Raw genomic sequence first — 18,790 nt, forward strand, 5'->3', positions numbered from 1 at the left:
AAACTACATATTTCAAAGACTATTTTTGTTTTCAGAATCGTGTTTTTTTTATGGAAGCCTTTATCGCTGAAAGCGGCGAGCGATGAAACACTTAATGAATTATTTAGTAGCGAACACAATACAATACTGTTATTTAAATTGTCATTTTCTGTAATATATCAATTAAATTTAGTACGAAAAGATAGTATGCTAGTTGACTTGTTGATAGACGAAAGAGCATATGGGCCACCAGACGCTAAGTGGTCCCGACTGCCGTTAGAAAATAGCGCTGTAAGAAATATTTATTATTCCTGACAATGCCAATGCGCCACCAACCTTGGGAACAAAGATGCTATGCCTTTGTGCCTGTAGTTACACTGGCTTACTTATCTTTCAAACCAAAACTCGACAGTACTAAGTACTGTTGTTTGACGGTAGAATATCTGATGAGGGGATTATATCTACTCAGACGGGTTTGCACAAACCACCAAGCAACTTGCAACGCAACAATTTGTGTTCCGCTTTGAAGGGTGAGAAAGCCAGAGCACAGAGCTCATGGAATATGACATTTTAGTTCCAAGTTACGCCAAGGGTGACGTATTGATGGCCTAATAGTTAATATTTGGTGACAATGTCTACGGTCGGTAATGACCACATATTATATGTTACCATTATATACGAGAACAAATGTTATTATAGGTCACTTATATATGACGTCACAGGTGGCACTTATATATGACGGGCTGCAAATACTATTCCGATTTTACGAGTATATTTTTTATAGGCAGTGTGATAAAAAATATTGCGGGTGATATAATGATGAAAGATGCACTATTTCTGATTAACAGAGATCGCAACTGACATCACTAAAATAAAAGCATGCAATAGCTAAATTGAATTAAATAAATAAATAGATAAGTATTGGAGAACATCACATAAATTACTCTGATCCCAATGTAAGAAAATCAGAAGTAACGACGGTACCACAAACACCCAGACCCAAGATAACATAGAAAACTAATAAACTTTTTCTACATCGACTCATCGATAAAATGTTCTTATATTTTTTGCCTAAAAAATCAAAATATTCTGTATTCAAGAGCATTTACGAATCGTCATGCTACGGTGTCGAATAAAATGTAAACTTACCACCGGTTCGGTAAGTAGTATCTACTGGGAAGGATCGGCAAGAATCGCAGTAGTTATTCTCTTCCACCATTTTTATTCTACCCCCAAACATTAATCAATCTGAATTGACGTGTCGGCTTAAAGGATGAGCCATTGTAATTACAGACACAAGAGCCATAAATATATAAATCCCACGGGACACTTTGCCTGCGCTTGAAGTGGTTATCAAATCATATCCCACTGCCTCCATAAAATAAAAGAAATGTTATTTTTTGTTTACAGACGTGTTCACATAACGAAATCGACGATGCTCCAACTCGGCGGGAAATTCGAAGTGGAACCAGGCGACGGCGCGTCACGTGAAGGTTATCTCGCCGACCATAAAGTTGAAACCTATCTGATTGTACCACCGAAGGTAAGACTTTCATGTTAAAATATCGCCCATTGCACTTGAAAATATAGTTAAGAAAGAGAAAATTCTTATATCTTTTATGTGTAAATTTAGCAATGTATTTTCTGACCATTTACCATCCAGTGGTGGTAACACAATTATATACATGGTAAGGTTAATTACGGAGTACCTCAATAAAGTACAATTAAATTTATATGTAACCTTAAATACCTTTGCGGAAATCAACAAATACTAAGTCCACACCCCTTCGAAGGTCCATCTTGACTAATCTCGTTTTTAGTCTAATAGCTGAAATCTAATTTAACTATTAAGCTTAAGAACATTGATAATATATTGTGTATAATGGAAATAATGTTACATATTATACATCATTTCAATTGTTTCTAATTTTTATACAGCTCTTTGAAAATACGCACAATGAACCACTTATGATACGATTAAAATATTAAAGCTAACAAATTATCCAAATAATTACGGTACATTGCAAATAAATTAACTCAGACAATATGCAACTGAATTCGGTTGAGTTTTTATTTATACTAAAAGTTTTGTTTCAATTCTTTTATGCTTGTAAGCATAAAATATATTTGTTTTTTTATTTTTCGATCGAAACTATACGAGAGTATAGTTTGATTGATGGTAGAGAACAAACATTTTTAGTGAACGATGAATTAGTAAGGTTGTGACATTGAATGATTGATCGTGGTGTTTCGATCCACGACCTGTCTTAAGTAAGTGTGCCCTTATAATATTTAAACTTTTACGATAAACGTGATAAAATACGTTATGGTCAACATATAATTTTATTGATAATTGAGCACGTAAATGCGTCAACCAGCATCATAGTAGCGGAATAAGGTGGTGGAGATATCCACCATAATACTTTTGCTGGTGTTAAAGATTTCCTGAGAGTTATCGTGAGACTGTAAAAGTCTGTAGAAGTGCTAAGTTATTACTTATACCAAGTCGCATTGAGTATGACGATATATTTTTGTACTCAATGCGACTTGGGATAAGTATTGGTCAATGAAAAGGGAAACCAAACGAATGTTGACGACGTAAATTTACTTGCAGAATCTATACTTTATTCAAATAGACTTTTCAAGCAATTTTGAATCATCATTTTACAAAATTGTATTAAACGTAAAACTACCGTTCGGTGTAGATTCTGCTGATAAGAATCAGCAAGAAACTTAATAGTTTTTACAGTATATGTACTTACAAAAGCTCCCGGTGAATTAAAAAAAAAAACAAACATCTATATCTGATATTGTGAAAACAAAATGTTATTTTTTGAAATTAAATACATTTGTGTCAATATAAAAGTATATTATTATTATTTTTTCGTTAAATATATTTGTTATATAATGGTACATTGTATATACCATTAGGGCATACCATAACATGAATCTAATAATTTAATTTTTATAGACAAAGTGTTGAGATGAGTCTATAAAATAGTCATCATCCATACATCGCTCACTAGCATTTTCTCCCACATGCAAACTCTATCAGACAAATTTGAAACCAATTATTTAAATATAGAATAGCAGAACAGTACATTGGAATCTCCTCAAAATAATATTATTGCATATTGATAACATTCCTGGTAATCATTTCCATGAATGAATAAATACAGACTAAGTGTGGTTGGGGCCTTATCTTAATATCTTATTAAAAGAGGTACATTTTTTTTTATAATCCATTCCTGGAAGAACTACTAAACCAATATACATAAAACTTATACCAGAATACGCAACACGTTTTAGAGATGGTTTTAGTATGTAATACATAGATGAAGACGTCTGCTGGTGGTTTTGTTTGTATCTCTAAAATCTAAATAGTATAAAATAAAATCACTTCATGTACGCATCGATCTTTTAAGCTGCGCAACGGATTTTAATACGGTTTACAACAATCAAGAGAGTGATATAGTAGAGAAAGCCGACAATATCTAGTCGGTAAAAAAAAAGATTTGATTTTAAGTTTGTTGTATAACCCTAATTGTACTCGTCTTCGGGACGACGACGGGTCGGGTACCTAGTATATAATAAGTAAGCAATAAACTTAGATAAAGAAAATGTATTTTTTTCTTATATATTTTCTAGACTGTCTTTGACATACTGAAAGAAGAGTTTAGGAGAGCTTAATAGTAATCTTATATATTAATAGCGTAGGTTGATTTTTGATTTTTGATTATTGGACGATAACTGCACATAAAAAAATCTGTTATGGTCTCATTTTGAAGAACTCCAGCCGTAGATGTGCAGGAAATTAAAAAGAATTCTGATTGCAAATAAATTTAACAAAGAATTCATCTTACAGAGCAGAAAAAAGTTACTGACCGGTTACAGAGCGGTAAAACGGCAGTATAAAAAAAATTAAAAACGTGAACAAAATAAAGTAAATCGATTTCGACAAACTCCAATTCCAACTGAACTAATTTAGACTATTTGACATTAAAAAGGTTTCATTTAAATAAGGTTTCATCATTTTGGCGTCAAATGTAGATGAGTAGCTTGCAGTTTACAATGAAATGAAAACAAAGCCTGCCATATGCCTGGTTCCGAAATTCCTAAAAGATCTTTTGAATAAACGCGAAGTTCCCCAGGAGAGACACAAGTACATCATTATTTTTATTGTTTGTATACAATTCATTCAATATCCGTGCATACATAGATACCGTTGCTGCCTGACTATAAACGCGCAGTTTTGCACGATATGTATAGAAACTTCAAAGAGATTTTCTTTGCTATTTAGCTACCAAAGAGTTTTGCAAATATTCATGAATTTTAAATCAATTCCACCCCAATGAACTTGACATACATGAATGTGTATCACGTAATACATACAAGAATTGTATCGTTGTAAGTCAGTCGATAAGTAAATGTAGTTTTTATAGAATAGGACTATTGGTCGAACAGAAGCATTGTATTCCGTCACTGAAGCTGATTTTTCCCAGAAACGTTATTATTACGAGTTATCAAAGGCTCCGTTCTTTGCAATAGCTGATGTAATTGAAGAATATTTTTAAATAATTGAAAAGTTACAAGATTGAGTGATTATGTGCTGAATATTAATTTAATTAAAATACTATGGGTAACTTTTTATTGTCCGAAATAGAAATATAAGAAATACAGAATTAAGCTTTATCCGATACATATATAGCAAATTCATGCAGACAATTTTAGTGTAGAATAAAAGAGATGGTCAGGTTAATTCAACATATACGTATAATATATAAATTGTTCATCTATTTATTTTGCATTTAATATAATCATTTAAATGCAAATCAATTGATATTGTTATAAAACTGTTAAATAATTCAATTTCTTTTTAATTATATATTTGATCCAAAGAAAACAATTTTGTGATAATTACTAATGTTTAATATTATATTTAGTGCAAGCTGTGATTACCTATAAAAAGAAATACAATTATCAAGTGTGTTCAATTGTTAACTATATAATATTTGTAATCCTATTGTCATTTCTGTTAGTGATCCTATAATAATAAATAAATAAATAATAAATAAATAAATCTAGTTATTGAAATTATTTGGTAGAGTTTTGTGCCAGTCCGTCTGAATGATCATTCATTATCATAAACATATTCTACCCCTAAGCAGTAATGCTTAGTATTGTTGTATTTCAGTTTGAAGAGTGAGTGAGCCGTTGTTTATCAAAATAATGTGCATACGGCACCAATGTCTATGTGAGCAGTGGTGAGCACCATGAGGTGGCTCATTTGACTGTTCACAAGTACATTATAATATTTTAATAAAAATCATCGTAAAATTAAACTTCTTATAAAGGATAATATTTGTTATGAAGAGTAATAAAAGATCCGGTCAAGTTTCTTGACACGGAAACTGATTAACTTTTCAATAAAGAAATTACGAAGTATAAAGCAACAGTAAGCCTTTCTTTGATCTTTCTTTTGAATATTTTTATTCTGTTTAAATTATATTAACTTAATTTATGGCTAATGTTTAGAAATACATACTTTATATAAGAATATCTACCGATTCTGTGCCGGTGAAATGTATAGAAACGCTTTCGCCTTCTTAAAGATAAAATATCCAAAAATACCTTCTTAACCAAGTCATATAAAAATAATACAACACATCGTTTTTACTTTCTAAAGATTTTTAGAGGGTATTATATATTTAGCTAAACTATTCCAATTTACCGGTCTATTTCTGTCCGATAAGATCCGATCCGTTTTATTGTAATATATACATTGGTATATAATTGTATTTAACTAACATGACTTTGTATTTTTAAATATTGAAAAAGAGTAACAACTGAGTTTCCTTCCGGTTCTTCTGGGTAGAATCTGCATTCCGAACTGGTAGTAACTTGATATAGTTTGTTAAATGACGGTTCAAAAGCCTACTTAAATAAAGTATTTTTTGATTTGATTTTTCGCACACACTAGCCTTTTATAGAGCCGAGATGGCCCAGTGGTTAGAACGCGTGCATCTTAACCGATGATTTCGGGTTCAAAACCAGGCAGGCACCACTGAAATTTCATGTGCTTAATTTGTGTTTATAATTCATCTCGTGCTCGGCGGTGAAGGAAAACATCGTGAGGAAACCCGCATGTGTCTAATTTCAACGAAATTTAGCCACATGTGTATTCCGCAAACCCGCATTGGAGCAGCGTGGTGGAATATGCTCCAAACCTTCTCCTCAAAGGGAGAGGAGGCCTTTATCCCAGCAGTGGGACATTTACGGGCTGCTAATGCTAGCCTTTTATAATATTTCCTACGTATTTATCTGGTCCCCTTTGAGATTGGCTGCCATCAGCACGACATCACAATTAATCGCACGGCATAATCTCAGTCAACATCCGAAAACGTAAGAAGAAAAATAATGAAGAGGCAAACTTTAAACTGCAGCCAGCAAGTATCGGTTTAATAAGAAACCCATTACTTTGAGTTGTTGAAAATTTTCTCGGCGCTTATTAGACGATGCTAATACAACACAACAATAGATATAGTAACACCTTAAAAAAAACGTTGCACAGATTTTGTATACGTTGAGGTTTTGTCTGCTTCTGTCAAATGTAAAATTTTCCAGGACAAAAAGAAAGGAGATGAATGTGATCTTACTCCTGTACCTTCTTACTTTTATTGGTAGTGAGTATGCTCGTACGTGATAAATCAAAATCAAAATAAACTTTATTCAAGTAGGCTTTTACAAGCACTTTTGAATCGTCATTTAACAAACTGTTTATAGTAAAGCTACCACCGGTTCGGAATGTAGATTCTACCGAGAAGAACCGGCTTGTATTAATACAAATGTTAAAGTGTATTCGTGTAAAATCATGTAGCTTGTAGGACAAATAAGTAAAACAGTACATCAACTATTTGTCTAGAACGTCCAATATGTTGTGGGTAAATACGCATTTCTGTAAGCCGTATAATACCGGTGAATACCCGAATCATCAGGTAATCAACGAATGCAAATCAAATAACGACTGATATAGCATCCGTATGATATCTGCATACGTTTATTTACACTACAATTTGATTCCATGTAAGGTATATACTGATATATGATTCAGCATGAATTATCGTACGTCTAAAATATCTATTGAATGTGTCGATTTTGTTATTTATATTCTCCGTATAAGTAATGAATACAGCATGATTATTGACTTCATGGTGCAACGATTGTTCGTTAATTTAATAAAATTGTGATATATATGTATAATTGTATGTAAGACGACGATTGTTTTTCTGGACTCTCAACGTATAAACATATAAAAAAATATTTACAATTTACACATTGCATTGTGTATGTAAACCCTTATAATCCAATGGTACGGCAACCTGACAAGACACAGGAGTTCAGGCTGAGGACCAGCAGCATTTCATATTCCGGGATTCTTCTGTGAATATGTTTCGTTGGACCGAATTGTTTGGAACCCAAAACCTCAACTTGTCCTTGATTGATATCCGAGTAGGTAGTAGTTAATAGTTAAAAACCATTCTAATTATTTACCAAAATATATTTCAGAAATCAGGGATATCTGAAAACGGACGTCTGTCAGTGTGTACCGTCGACCGCAAGGCCAGCATTGTGTCTTCGATATACCAAGACGTATCCCCTACGAAGCCGAAAGAGAACATCAGTCCATGTCCATCACAGAATAGCTTTATCGAACAAGAATGTCACAAAGTGTCAAGGGTTGAGTCCTTGAGAAATCCGGGAGGTGAGACAATATTACTAATTATTTTTCTGTTTTATTCATCGTTGAAATATTATAGTGTTAATAACATATATTATATTATAATTTAAAAAAAAAACATGCAAATTTCAGTGTAATGTAAGACTTTTTTTTAACATATTATAGGTGAACGGTCTAAAGGACTACCTGATGCTGTAAGAAATATTAACCATTCCTTATTGCCAATGCGTTACTGACGTTGGGAGCTAAGATGTTATGGCCGTCGTGTCTTTAGTTACACTGTTACAATGCTATCTTCTTATATCTTTAAGAATCATACCACCAAGTCAATTTATCTAAACAAATGTAATGAAACCAAAATCATTAAGTTATAAAGTAGCTTTTGAATATTCCACCTGATTCTAAAATTCATTTTGCGTTTGATTTTACTTTCTAAGGTTAAAATATAAAAAAAAAACATTTCAGACCTAAGCAGAAGAGCATCGGTTAAAGTAGATGGACCTAAGACAGTTGCATTTGATAACAATAATGCCACCAGTCCTGGTGAAGCACTTGGGAATGGAGCTGTAGTGGCCAAGCCTAAAAGTAGAAGCGGTTCTATCATTGGAGCTATTAGTCCTATAATGGGAACAGGTAATGACGTCTATCATTATATTTGTATTTTTTTGTATTAAAGTTAACTTTTTGACGCTTCAGGACTTGACTGAAGGTGAAACAGTAATAAATTCGTAATTATTATACTATTTTAGTATACACAGCTTTCAAAATATATATAATTCACTGTATGAAATAATATTAAAAAAGTCTTAAGAGTTTTTTACTACAAATCTGTTAAATTTTAAAGAGATAGACTAAAATGTGCTTGGTTTTATTTCTTCAGACTTCGATACAGATTCGTCATCCGTGCCAAGGGATACTGCCCAACCTTTTTATCTTCGGATGCTAAGTACTATGTCTGTGGAGTCCCTAAGTTAGTTGAAAATTAATATCAAACCCCCCACACCCCACATAGGCATGTGAGCATTATCATGAAGGGTTGAGTGATTTGTGAATTAGATTAGAACAGATATAGAAATTTCCCATTCATTGAACTTTTCCATTATTAATAATTGGTTAATAAATGTATTAATTTTATATATTTTTCTGTTAGCGCTGGAACGAACCTGTTTTATAAAAGGTGTATACGAATCCTATTGTGGTGCATGTATTTACTATGCATTTCATTTTAGGATACCCCTGTATTTTTTAATATTAATTGAACTTCAGTTTAAATATTGATAACTGTAATTTATTTCATAATGTTATGATTTTTTTATTGTAAAATGAAAGCCCACATTTATATTTAAAAAGCAAAATAAAACATTCCAAGCAAAACAAATAAGATAGTAAAACCATTTATTTTAGTACGGATTAATGGGTATGTTTTCCGTTTCCGATTGAAAATGTAAAATCTATACTAATTGACTCTGATTGTAGCAGATATCCTAGTTATAATATTCGTATAATTTTAGCGACACCTGGGGTTCCAACAAGATCTCGTCCGTCTAGCAAGATGACTAAATACGTCGAGTGTTGGGGCGCTGATAAACCATTTGCGAATATCACAGACTCAACTTTGGCTAAAAACATTGGCATTTCTGTAAGTGATGATATTCGTTATTATTTATAAATGAATATTGTTCATTTATTATATGTTATCATCATGGGTTGCCAAAAAATAAATGCCATAACTTTTTCTTTTCAGAGCTTGGCAATGATAGAGCAACATTTGCTTCCACAAAGAACGTGCTGCGATTGCAGGTTATTTTATTAATCCTTCATCAAAAAAGTCCAGAATCAAACGATAACATCTATTAATTAAAAATTACTTTAAATTTTAATGTAATTTCAAATTTTAAAGACAACTTTATCTCCGATTTCAGCAATAACTCTGAGGGTCTCCGGCGGATTACATTGGGCTTTAAGAATAGAGAACAGGAGAGACAGTACAGGAATCAGGCTGATGCGCAGTTTAAGTATTACGTAGCGTGTGCGGCGGGGCTGTTTATGTTACTAGCGTGTATACAATTGTTGACGGTTGCTAAGTAAGTATATTAATAGTTTTTAGAATAATATCTTTTTTAATGTATATTTTTATAGCTTTCCTTTCTATTATAGAATATACAAAGAAAGACTAAATAATAATAAAGAATTAATTTTTTTGTGTCCAATTATGTTGGTTTGGGATTAATTTACAGTGCTATTTCCTAAGAATTCATTTCGTTTCTCACTCTTGAAACGCTAAGATTTACGGTGACATGTTTTTTTTCTTTGATGATTTAAATATTATAACCCAACACGTATATCCGTTTTAAACATTTAACACTCATTACTATGGTGCGTTTCGAGTTTAAGTGCGTTTTCTTACGGAATAGCACGACCAGTTATAAATAAAAATGGTAATGAATAACGTTATCATTTGCAGAAGTATAATAATTTACGCATCTTTTGGTCCAACGTTGATCACACTGCTGGTGTTCGTGTACTTATCATGGTCAGATGGTCGCGCTGGACTTTTGCTTTCCGATGTACCCGATGAATTATATGTTGACAATTGTACTAAGCCTGGTCAAGTAAGTTATTTAAATATGTATGTGTGAGATGTTTATCTTATTATTAATTGTCAGATATTTTATTGCCAATCAGGAACAGTATTTCTGTATTGTAGGGTTTCTGTTTGAAAAATGAGTGCCAATGTCACTTTTTTATGATATAGGTAGGCGACCGAGCAAATGGGCCACCTAATGGTAAGTCGTCACCACCGCCCATGGACATTGGACAATGGTGCTGTACAAACTATTAACCATTCCTTACATCACCAAAGCGCCATCGACCTTGGGAACTAAGATGTTCTCTGATAAGTGGTAACTATAGGTACCAAATATAAGATGTCTTAGAGTATTAATGTCTATAAGCAGTGATGATCACATATTATCAAGTAATCCATAATACAAATGCACTTAACGCTCGAGTGTTGCTCCTGAACTTTTTCCATTTGTGTTGCGGTTCCATCGGGTATTGGGAGCAAGTAGAAAGCTTACCTGTTTGAGTAAAAATTTGTGGGAATATAATGTTTACTTGGCTAATCTCGGTTGGGTGGGCAGACGACATGAATATGATCAATAATAATTAAAAAAAGTACTACTAACTACAGGGTTAGCATAAAAAATATATTTCAAACAATATATTTTCTCTGTAAAATGAAGCTGTTTGATTTTTTTTTATGGCCTTGGTTGGCTGGCAAGCATATGGGCCACCTGATGGTAAGTGGTCACCACCGCCCATAGACAAAGGCGCTGTAAGAAATATTAACCATTCCTTGGAACTAAGATGTTATATCCCTTGTGCCTGTGATTACACTGGCTCACACACCCTTCTAACCGGAACACAACAATACAGAGTACTGTTATTTGGCGGTAGAATATCTGAGAGTGGGTGGTATCTACCCAGACGGGCTTGCACAAAGCCCTACCACCAAGTATTAGATTTTACTAGCTCTTGTTAAGTCTAAAATTTTGTCCAATTATTTTAAATTTCCATCCATTTAAGTGCCAAATTAATATATTAAATTGAATAATGATACTTGGTTGAATGATTTAGTTCTAAAGTATTTATATTAATTTTTCCAGGTGGTTGCTAACAGCTGTTACATCAGACTCACTATGTTCGTTATATCCGTGATCCTCATCAGTTTTTGCGCTGTTATAAATCTGGTAATTGATTTTGATATTTGATAAATATGGTAACTGGATTTGATTGTTTTTTATATTAAAATTATCGTTATTTTTAATGAAATAAATATTAGTATGAGCGCCTTTTATGCCACCGACATTATTCTGCTCTACTCTTATGTCGTATAAATTTGCTTTTGTGCTATAAGTATATTTATACAACTTTTTAAAAAAATATTTATTTTGTAATATAACAATAAAGAATTTTATCAATAAACCAATATACCACGTTTTAATATCTATTTATTTTCATAATTCAAATCGAAAACAATAATCATAGTCATCCAACATGGCAATATTGTGAAAACCTACTTTATTCAAAATAACAGACAAAACAACATTTCAAATCTATCTTTATAAGTGGTATTTTACCACTGACAGACTTTTAACGAGATAACTCGAAATTTAGCATTGCAATAATTTTGCGACGTAAGAGCTCACCAAGAAAGGATTTTTGGAAAATCCAATTTCAAGCGATAACTTTCTAGAAATTTTACTCATACGAAATCAGGACGGCCAACTAGTAATATATCTATATCTTTTATTTCAGTTCCAAGCATATATTATTCAAGAATTTCCCATTAATAGTACAATTGTAAACTCAACTTGGAATGGAACTGTTCTGACCGATTTGCCACTGGAAATTGATGTTGACTCTGCTCCTGTAAGTATATCATAATTATTATATTTTAAATAATCGAGGTCGCCAGTTATATGAATAATTTCTTACCATCATTGCTGCTATAAATAGATCATGACAACACAACACTTTATGAGTAAATATATCAGCACTCATCTTCGGGTAACTTAATAAAGCCTTTACAATTAAAAATCTTTAAAAGTAATTTTACTTTAATATATCTATTTTGTTTAATAATGCCGAGGAGTCTTTATAATTGCGTAAAACTACATATATTACCATTGATTTGTATAATATTTAAATGATAATCCATGTATGATTCGTTCAAAACAAAGATTATGCCTTTAAAACATTTTTTAAGCGCCATGATTGTAAGAGATGACTGATTATTCATATATGCCCTACCAAAATGAGTTTAACAAAGCACAATTTTGAAGCCCATGTATGACCATTAAAAAGTTATTAATTTTTTCTGTCAATGAATTCTCGATAACAGCCTGGAGTTACGTAATCTGAATTTATAGAATAGTAACGCTCGTAAAATCATTAAACCTCATCATCATCTCATCCGTAATAGTTGAGTGAGGAAATAAAGAGCAAATCTATATGAATATCTAGGGCATACATATGAACACTATCACATATTTTGCATTTCCAAAATTCACCTAGGGAGACATTCTTGGTCCCATATTTCTGTTCGTTCATATCATTGATTAATTATCGTTAATTTCCTATTTTTCAGAGCTATCTCTACAGTTCAGTGCTGACCTTAGCATCGATATCAGTATTCCTTCGAGTTGGTTTCGTTTTGAAGCTTGTTTTGATGGTCCTGACATTATTAGGGCACATTACGCTCTTTGCGTCAGCGGAACTGTTTAGTCAGTACCAAAAACAGGACATAAATACTGAGTTAGTATACGAGTTTGTTTTAAGATTTGTGTAATCGTAAATTAAAATAAAGTTAAACATAACTTTTTATGTAATTATGAAGTAGTAGTACTACAATATAGTATAAAAATACTCGAAAGTCACCGCAGAAATATGACCGTGATATGTCAGAAAGGGATAATATGCGTTATTAAATATAATAATTAGAAAATTTTAAGGATCGTCTAAATAGCGTAACACCGTAAGGTTTTCAAATGTTTACTAGTAAGATACACCATGATGGCTCAGTGGTTACAAGACGTGAATCTTAATCGATCATTCTGAATTCGAACCGGGGCAAGCACCACTAAAATCATGTTCTTTATTTGTATTTTAATTCATATCTTGCTCGGAGCTGAAAGAAAACATCGTGAGAAAACCTGCACGTGGTGGCTGAGACTCGTGTGACCACGCATTGGAGCAGCGTGCTGGTCTAAGCTTCAAATCTTCTCCTCAAAAGTGAAAGGAGGCATTTCCCCAGCAGTGAAACATTAATAGGCTGTTACTGATTTCTATTTTTTTAAGTTAAGTTTTTTTTTATATAGTATAGTACTGATTTTTGTTTTACCGTTACAGGTTTTCAATGCTTCCATACTCTGCTAAAGCTGGCCTCGTTTTAGTGTTCCTAGCCGCATTGCTACATATCCTAGATAGGCAGATTGAGTTTACATCCAGAACTGATTTCCTTTGGAAGGACAAGTTGAAGTTCGAACAGGAAGAAGTGGAAACGATGAGAGGAATCAATAAGGTTTGATTTTCATTTTCAAAATTCAAAAATCTAAAATAGATTTAATTACATTTGATTAGGCTTGATTTAAAACATAAATCAGGCTGATATTGGCCTGCTACTAATTGATTGAATTAATTTTTAACCTCAAAATTTCTCTAGAAAAGCGATTTAGAGAATATATGTAAACATACCAGGAATGAATAATTTGACCCGCAGAAATATCGTCATCATTAGAAACTTAATTTTTAAATAAATGAAAATAACATTTCATAAACACCCCAATGCGGAGGTGAGGCCTCTATTTTTTCAGAGATTTGAATGTTATTCCACCGTGATCCGGATTGTGTCAGTGGACACAAAAACAGCCGGTATTCCATCAAGCACGTGCAGATTTCGTTTTTTTAAAAAACGTCGTTAATTTCAAACATGGAATAGAATCCATAATTTTCGATGATTAGGTTCACTGATTGATCCCTCTTAACTGATGGATATTGTTTTCGTTTCAGATTCTGCTAGAAAATATCCTCCCGGCTCACGTGGCGCAACATTTCTTAACATCCGTAGCATCCAAGGTGTGAAATATTTTACACACAGCATTTTTAAATTCATAAAGAATTTCTAAAAATGTAGTCCTATCTAGTACTATTGTTATTAATACTTTGACAATTCGTCACGTCGGATAATCTAAATTATAATATACTAGCTATTATCCACAACTCACGATTTTATCTCTGTGATACTCATAAATTTCAACCATTTCCTGTAAACATTTCTCATTCCCTATTCATTTATTTGATTTCCTGTGAGTATTGAGTTGTAAGATTCACCTAAATATATCAATGAAGTTTTGCGACGAAAAATAGTTAATTATTGAGTGTGCTAGTAAATAGAGGATCCTCAATTATTCTTATTAATTGATCTTTTCTTTATAATTGTGCCGTGGTCTAAATAAACAATTCTTTCTTTCTTTCTTTACAGGAAGAGTTGTATCACGAAAGGTACTCCAGTATTGCGGTAATGTTCGCGTCCATTCCAAACTACAAGGAGTTCTACGATGAGACGGATGTTAACAAGCAGGGCCTCGAGTGCTTGAGACTGTTGAACGAGATTATTTGCGACTTTGATAAGGTATTTACCTAACATCTTTTTATAGTGGGGCCTCCACAAGAAAGGGGCCTCTAGGGGAGTTTAGATATTAAGATATATGTACTTAGTCAAACCATAGTAATATTATAGTATTTCTGTTTTAAAGTTACTGATAAGGAGAGTAAATAAATTATAAACAAACCTTATTGTCAGGAAAGAAATTCTTATAATTAATTTATAAAAAATAACTACGGGGCCCCAGTTCTCTGTTACCCCAGGGCCTCCAGACCTTGAAACCCGGTCCTGGAAGAGCCACAAATTTATTGTTAGTCTTGCATCTACTGTCTGAATCGTTGGTAGCTTTACATATAATATGATCTTTGACCTTTTAAAATGACGATTCAAAAGTGCTTGTAAAATCCTACTCGATTAAAGTATATTTTGGTTAGATTCGGTTATAAAATTATGTTACCAGAAACTTAACGGTTGCTTCCTTTTTTAGTTACTTCTAAAGCCAAAGTTCAGTTGTATTGAGAAAATTAAGACGATCGGAAGCACTTACATGATCGCTTCAGGATTGAGACCCGGGAAGGAAGAACAAATTGTAAGTATCATTTCAAAATCTATTTATACTAAAATAGCCCTTAAAACACTTTCACGGAAAGAACTAATTTGCTTAAAGTACTGGACTTTTAGTTCAATGAATAATTCCAATTTTTCTCATACGATTTAGATTGCACCAGTTTTTCTATAATGTGAAAACTTATCGGAGGATTCCTACATTATTAACTAAGTTTCAAATCAATAATAAAACCACATTATATTTAATTACATTGATTTGGCTTCATTTGGAAATAAAATCAGACTTTAGTAGACCATGACAATTATTGTTTTGTGATATAAAAGTTTTAGAAACGAACATTATGACCCGTAAGATTTCTAACAATATATTTATTTTTAGATTATAATATCCACTGAAAAAAATCTTGGCACTCCTTAAATATATCAGTTAAAGATATATACTATCCAGACCTCTCAATAAATAGTTAAAAGTGAACACTAGTCACTGCTAATGACGTTTTCTCGAAATTTTGCTATAATTTAATTTAAGTAAAAGTCTGGTAATTATTGGGTTATCGTATTATTTTTCCCTTCCTTTATCATGTTTAAAAGTAAAGCCTACTTTATGTTCTGTTACTTTAATCACTTTTACTTCGACTTTTTCAGGATGGCAAAGAGGAACACACCGTGGCCGTTCTTGTGGAGTTCGCGATCGCTCTGATGACAATTCTTGATCAGATCAACAGGGAATCCTTCCAGAGGTTCAAATTAAGGATAGGTAGGTTCCTACTATTATGGTTTAGCCAGATATGATTGATGTTTAGGTATGACTAAATATACGTGACAAAAATCAGTACAGAATATTTTGATAAGTGTCGCTAGGTAGCCCAAAAATATGTTTAGGTTTTAAGTTGCGTTCAATATCAATAGTATGCCTTATTTTTATTGTTACACGTTAAATATGTACGATTTATTAGTATGAATAAATATAAGTTTTGAAACTTGTCAGGTTTAAGCCACGGTCCAGTGATAGCGGGCGTGGTGGGCGCCCAGAAGCCGCAGTACGACATCTGGGGGAATACCGTCAACGTCGCCTCGCGTATGGACTCCACGGGACTCATGGGCCGAATACATGTCACGGAAGACACGGCTAAGTATGTGTAACTTATTTGTAAAATCATGTTCCTGATAATTCAAATATAATACGTAATTGCATCAAACATGCCACGATCAGGAATGAAATACATGACATTTTTACTTGGTGGTAGGGCTTTGTGCAAGCCCGTCTGGGTAGGTACAACCCACTCATCGGATATTCTACCGCCAAACAGCAGAACTCTGTATTGTTGTGTTCCGGTTTGAAGGGTGAGTGAGCCAGCGTAACTACAGGCACAAGGAACGCAACATCTTAGTTCCTAAGGTTGGTGGCGCATTGGTGATGTAAGGAATGGTCAATATTTCTTACAACGCCATTGTCTATGGGCTGTGGTGACCACTTACCATCAGGTGGCCCATTTGCTCGTCCGCCTACCGATATCATAAAAAAAAAACAAGGCATGGTATGGCGTGACACTTGGCTGAGTGCACATGTTATTAATTAATTTCGTTCTGGGGCGTGAAAGAAAATAGCGCAAGGAGGCTACATATCTAGAAGGAAATTCTTTCACAAGAATATCAACCAAATCGTATTGAAGCTCAGTTATACGCCCTTGTCCAACAGTGGGGCGTTTACAAGCTGTTACTTTTATACTTTTTAATTATTTATAATCGGTGTCGGATTCAGAGTGGTGTGCTACAGTCTCAAGAACACAAAAAAACATCTGAGCTGCCCTTCGTGGCAAATCTTATAGGAACCATGATAATTATTATTCTAAATAATATTTTCAGCTAGCAAAACATTAAGCAAAATAAAAAGTTGTGCACTTGTTTAGTTATTATCTTTGCTTAAAATTACCCTCATTGGAGTCAAATGCCTCCCAAATGACAATCCTGAATCCGTCAGTATGTATCAACGTAACTTTGCTGGTTCTTTTAGTCCCTACATAAAAATAATAGCAAAAACATATATCGTCATAATAACTACGATGAAGTAAAAGGGAATAAATATTTTGTACATTTACTTTAAATCTTTATTAAAGGAATGTTCCAATCATTTGTAAATATTTTTAATTTTAGATAAGTATAATATTTTTTTTTAAATAGCTGTATAATGTAAAGTCTAATAATATATGTCAAAAAGTATAAGGTAATATTTGCGTTAGTTTTGATTTTCGGGAGGCTCTGGTTTGGGTTATATATGTTATGTAACTAAATTGAAAAGAAAAAAAAAAATATCATAAGTATAACATTATTATATTACCTTGACTCATAATGGCCAACTTTTGGATCCAGTCTAGTCCTGTTGTTGACTTCCAGGCAGGAGTCATAATATACATATAATATAATTGTATCTAACTAACATGACTGTATTTTTATATGTTGAAAAAGAGTAACTACTGAGTTTCTTGCCGTCTCTTCTCGGTAGAATCTACATTCCGAACCGGTGGTAGCTTTACTTAATATAGTTTGTTAAATGACGATTCAAAAGTGCTTGTAAAAGCCTACTCGAATAAAGTATATTTTGAGTTTGTTTTTTTTTTTTTATTTTACGTTCTAAATTAAATTTAAAATTTTGCTACCATTGTTTCAGAGTTCTCATGAAAGCTGGCTACACCTGCGAATGTCGAGGACCGACTTACGTAAAAGGTAAAGGGACATTAGTGACGTATTTTGTGAAAACTCCTAATATAGGGGGCGGACAATGAACAGAATTATAGTAATTTCTCGTTAGTATAATCAATGAAATGACTTCTTCGTATTATTAGTGTTATATTTACATATAAATGCTTTAAATTATAAAACCCATTAGCTAATAAATATATTATATATAAATTATGACAATTTCGAAAAAATAATAATATCAAACTTAAATTATTAAAATTTAGTAATAAGTGTATGACAATATTGTATTGTAAATTTTAATAATATATTATATTAGATTTTTTTTTTTAACTTTTAAAGATTTAATTCAGAAGGAACTTCAGGGCCTAGAAATGTTGCATAATTTATTTTTAATATGTCTTTACTTGCCTTGATTAAAAAAAAATATTATAAGTTATAAGAACATTTCCAAATATTACTATGTAATTGAAGTGAGTTAAACTATTATTTAAATAATTAATTTAGATCATAGATTTAATCTACATAGTATTTATTAGTTGAATTGAATACTCCTATTAAAAACCACTAATAAATTATAAATTATTATAAGTAAGTATTTGTAAATTGCGTTGTGATTTTTAATAATTAATTATAGGCCT

General features: G+C 32.5%; 1 protein-coding gene across 3 annotated transcripts in view; it reads left to right on the top strand.

Annotated features, from left to right (window-relative positions):
- The window catches only part of LOC125069151 (adenylate cyclase type 2-like), a 201,729-nt gene extending 183,399 nt beyond the window's left edge, over positions 1-18,330 (top strand). For 2 of the 3 annotated variants that reach the window (XM_047678543.1, XM_047678544.1), the window contains exons 9-26: positions 1,390-1,522; positions 7,546-7,741; positions 8,183-8,350; positions 8,598-8,687; positions 9,229-9,356; positions 9,462-9,517; positions 9,640-9,801; positions 10,182-10,329; positions 11,386-11,469; positions 12,038-12,151; positions 12,870-13,036; positions 13,631-13,802; positions 14,291-14,356; positions 14,763-14,912; positions 15,373-15,474; positions 16,098-16,209; positions 16,441-16,585; positions 18,121-18,330. In XM_047678543.1, coding sequence (XP_047534499.1) covers positions 1,390-1,522; positions 7,546-7,741; positions 8,183-8,350; positions 8,598-8,687; positions 9,229-9,356; positions 9,462-9,517; positions 9,640-9,801; positions 10,182-10,329; positions 11,386-11,469; positions 12,038-12,151; positions 12,870-13,036; positions 13,631-13,802; positions 14,291-14,356; positions 14,763-14,912; positions 15,373-15,474; positions 16,098-16,209; positions 16,441-16,585; positions 18,121-18,235 — 2,308 coding nt within the window. In that variant the 3' untranslated portion in view covers positions 18,236-18,330. The remainder of the gene's footprint in view (positions 1-1,389; positions 1,523-7,545; positions 7,742-8,182; positions 8,351-8,597; positions 8,688-9,228; positions 9,357-9,461; positions 9,518-9,639; positions 9,802-10,181; positions 10,330-11,385; positions 11,470-12,037; positions 12,152-12,869; positions 13,037-13,630; positions 13,803-14,290; positions 14,357-14,762; positions 14,913-15,372; positions 15,475-16,097; positions 16,210-16,440; positions 16,586-18,120) is intronic. The other variant, XM_047678545.1, reaches the window with a different exon arrangement.
- Positions 18,331-18,790: the final 460 nt, after the last annotated feature.

Source organism: Vanessa atalanta, chromosome 15 (assembly GCF_905147765.1).
Source record: "Vanessa atalanta chromosome 15, ilVanAtal1.2, whole genome shotgun sequence".
NCBI lineage: Eukaryota > Metazoa > Arthropoda > Insecta > Lepidoptera > Nymphalidae > Vanessa > Vanessa atalanta.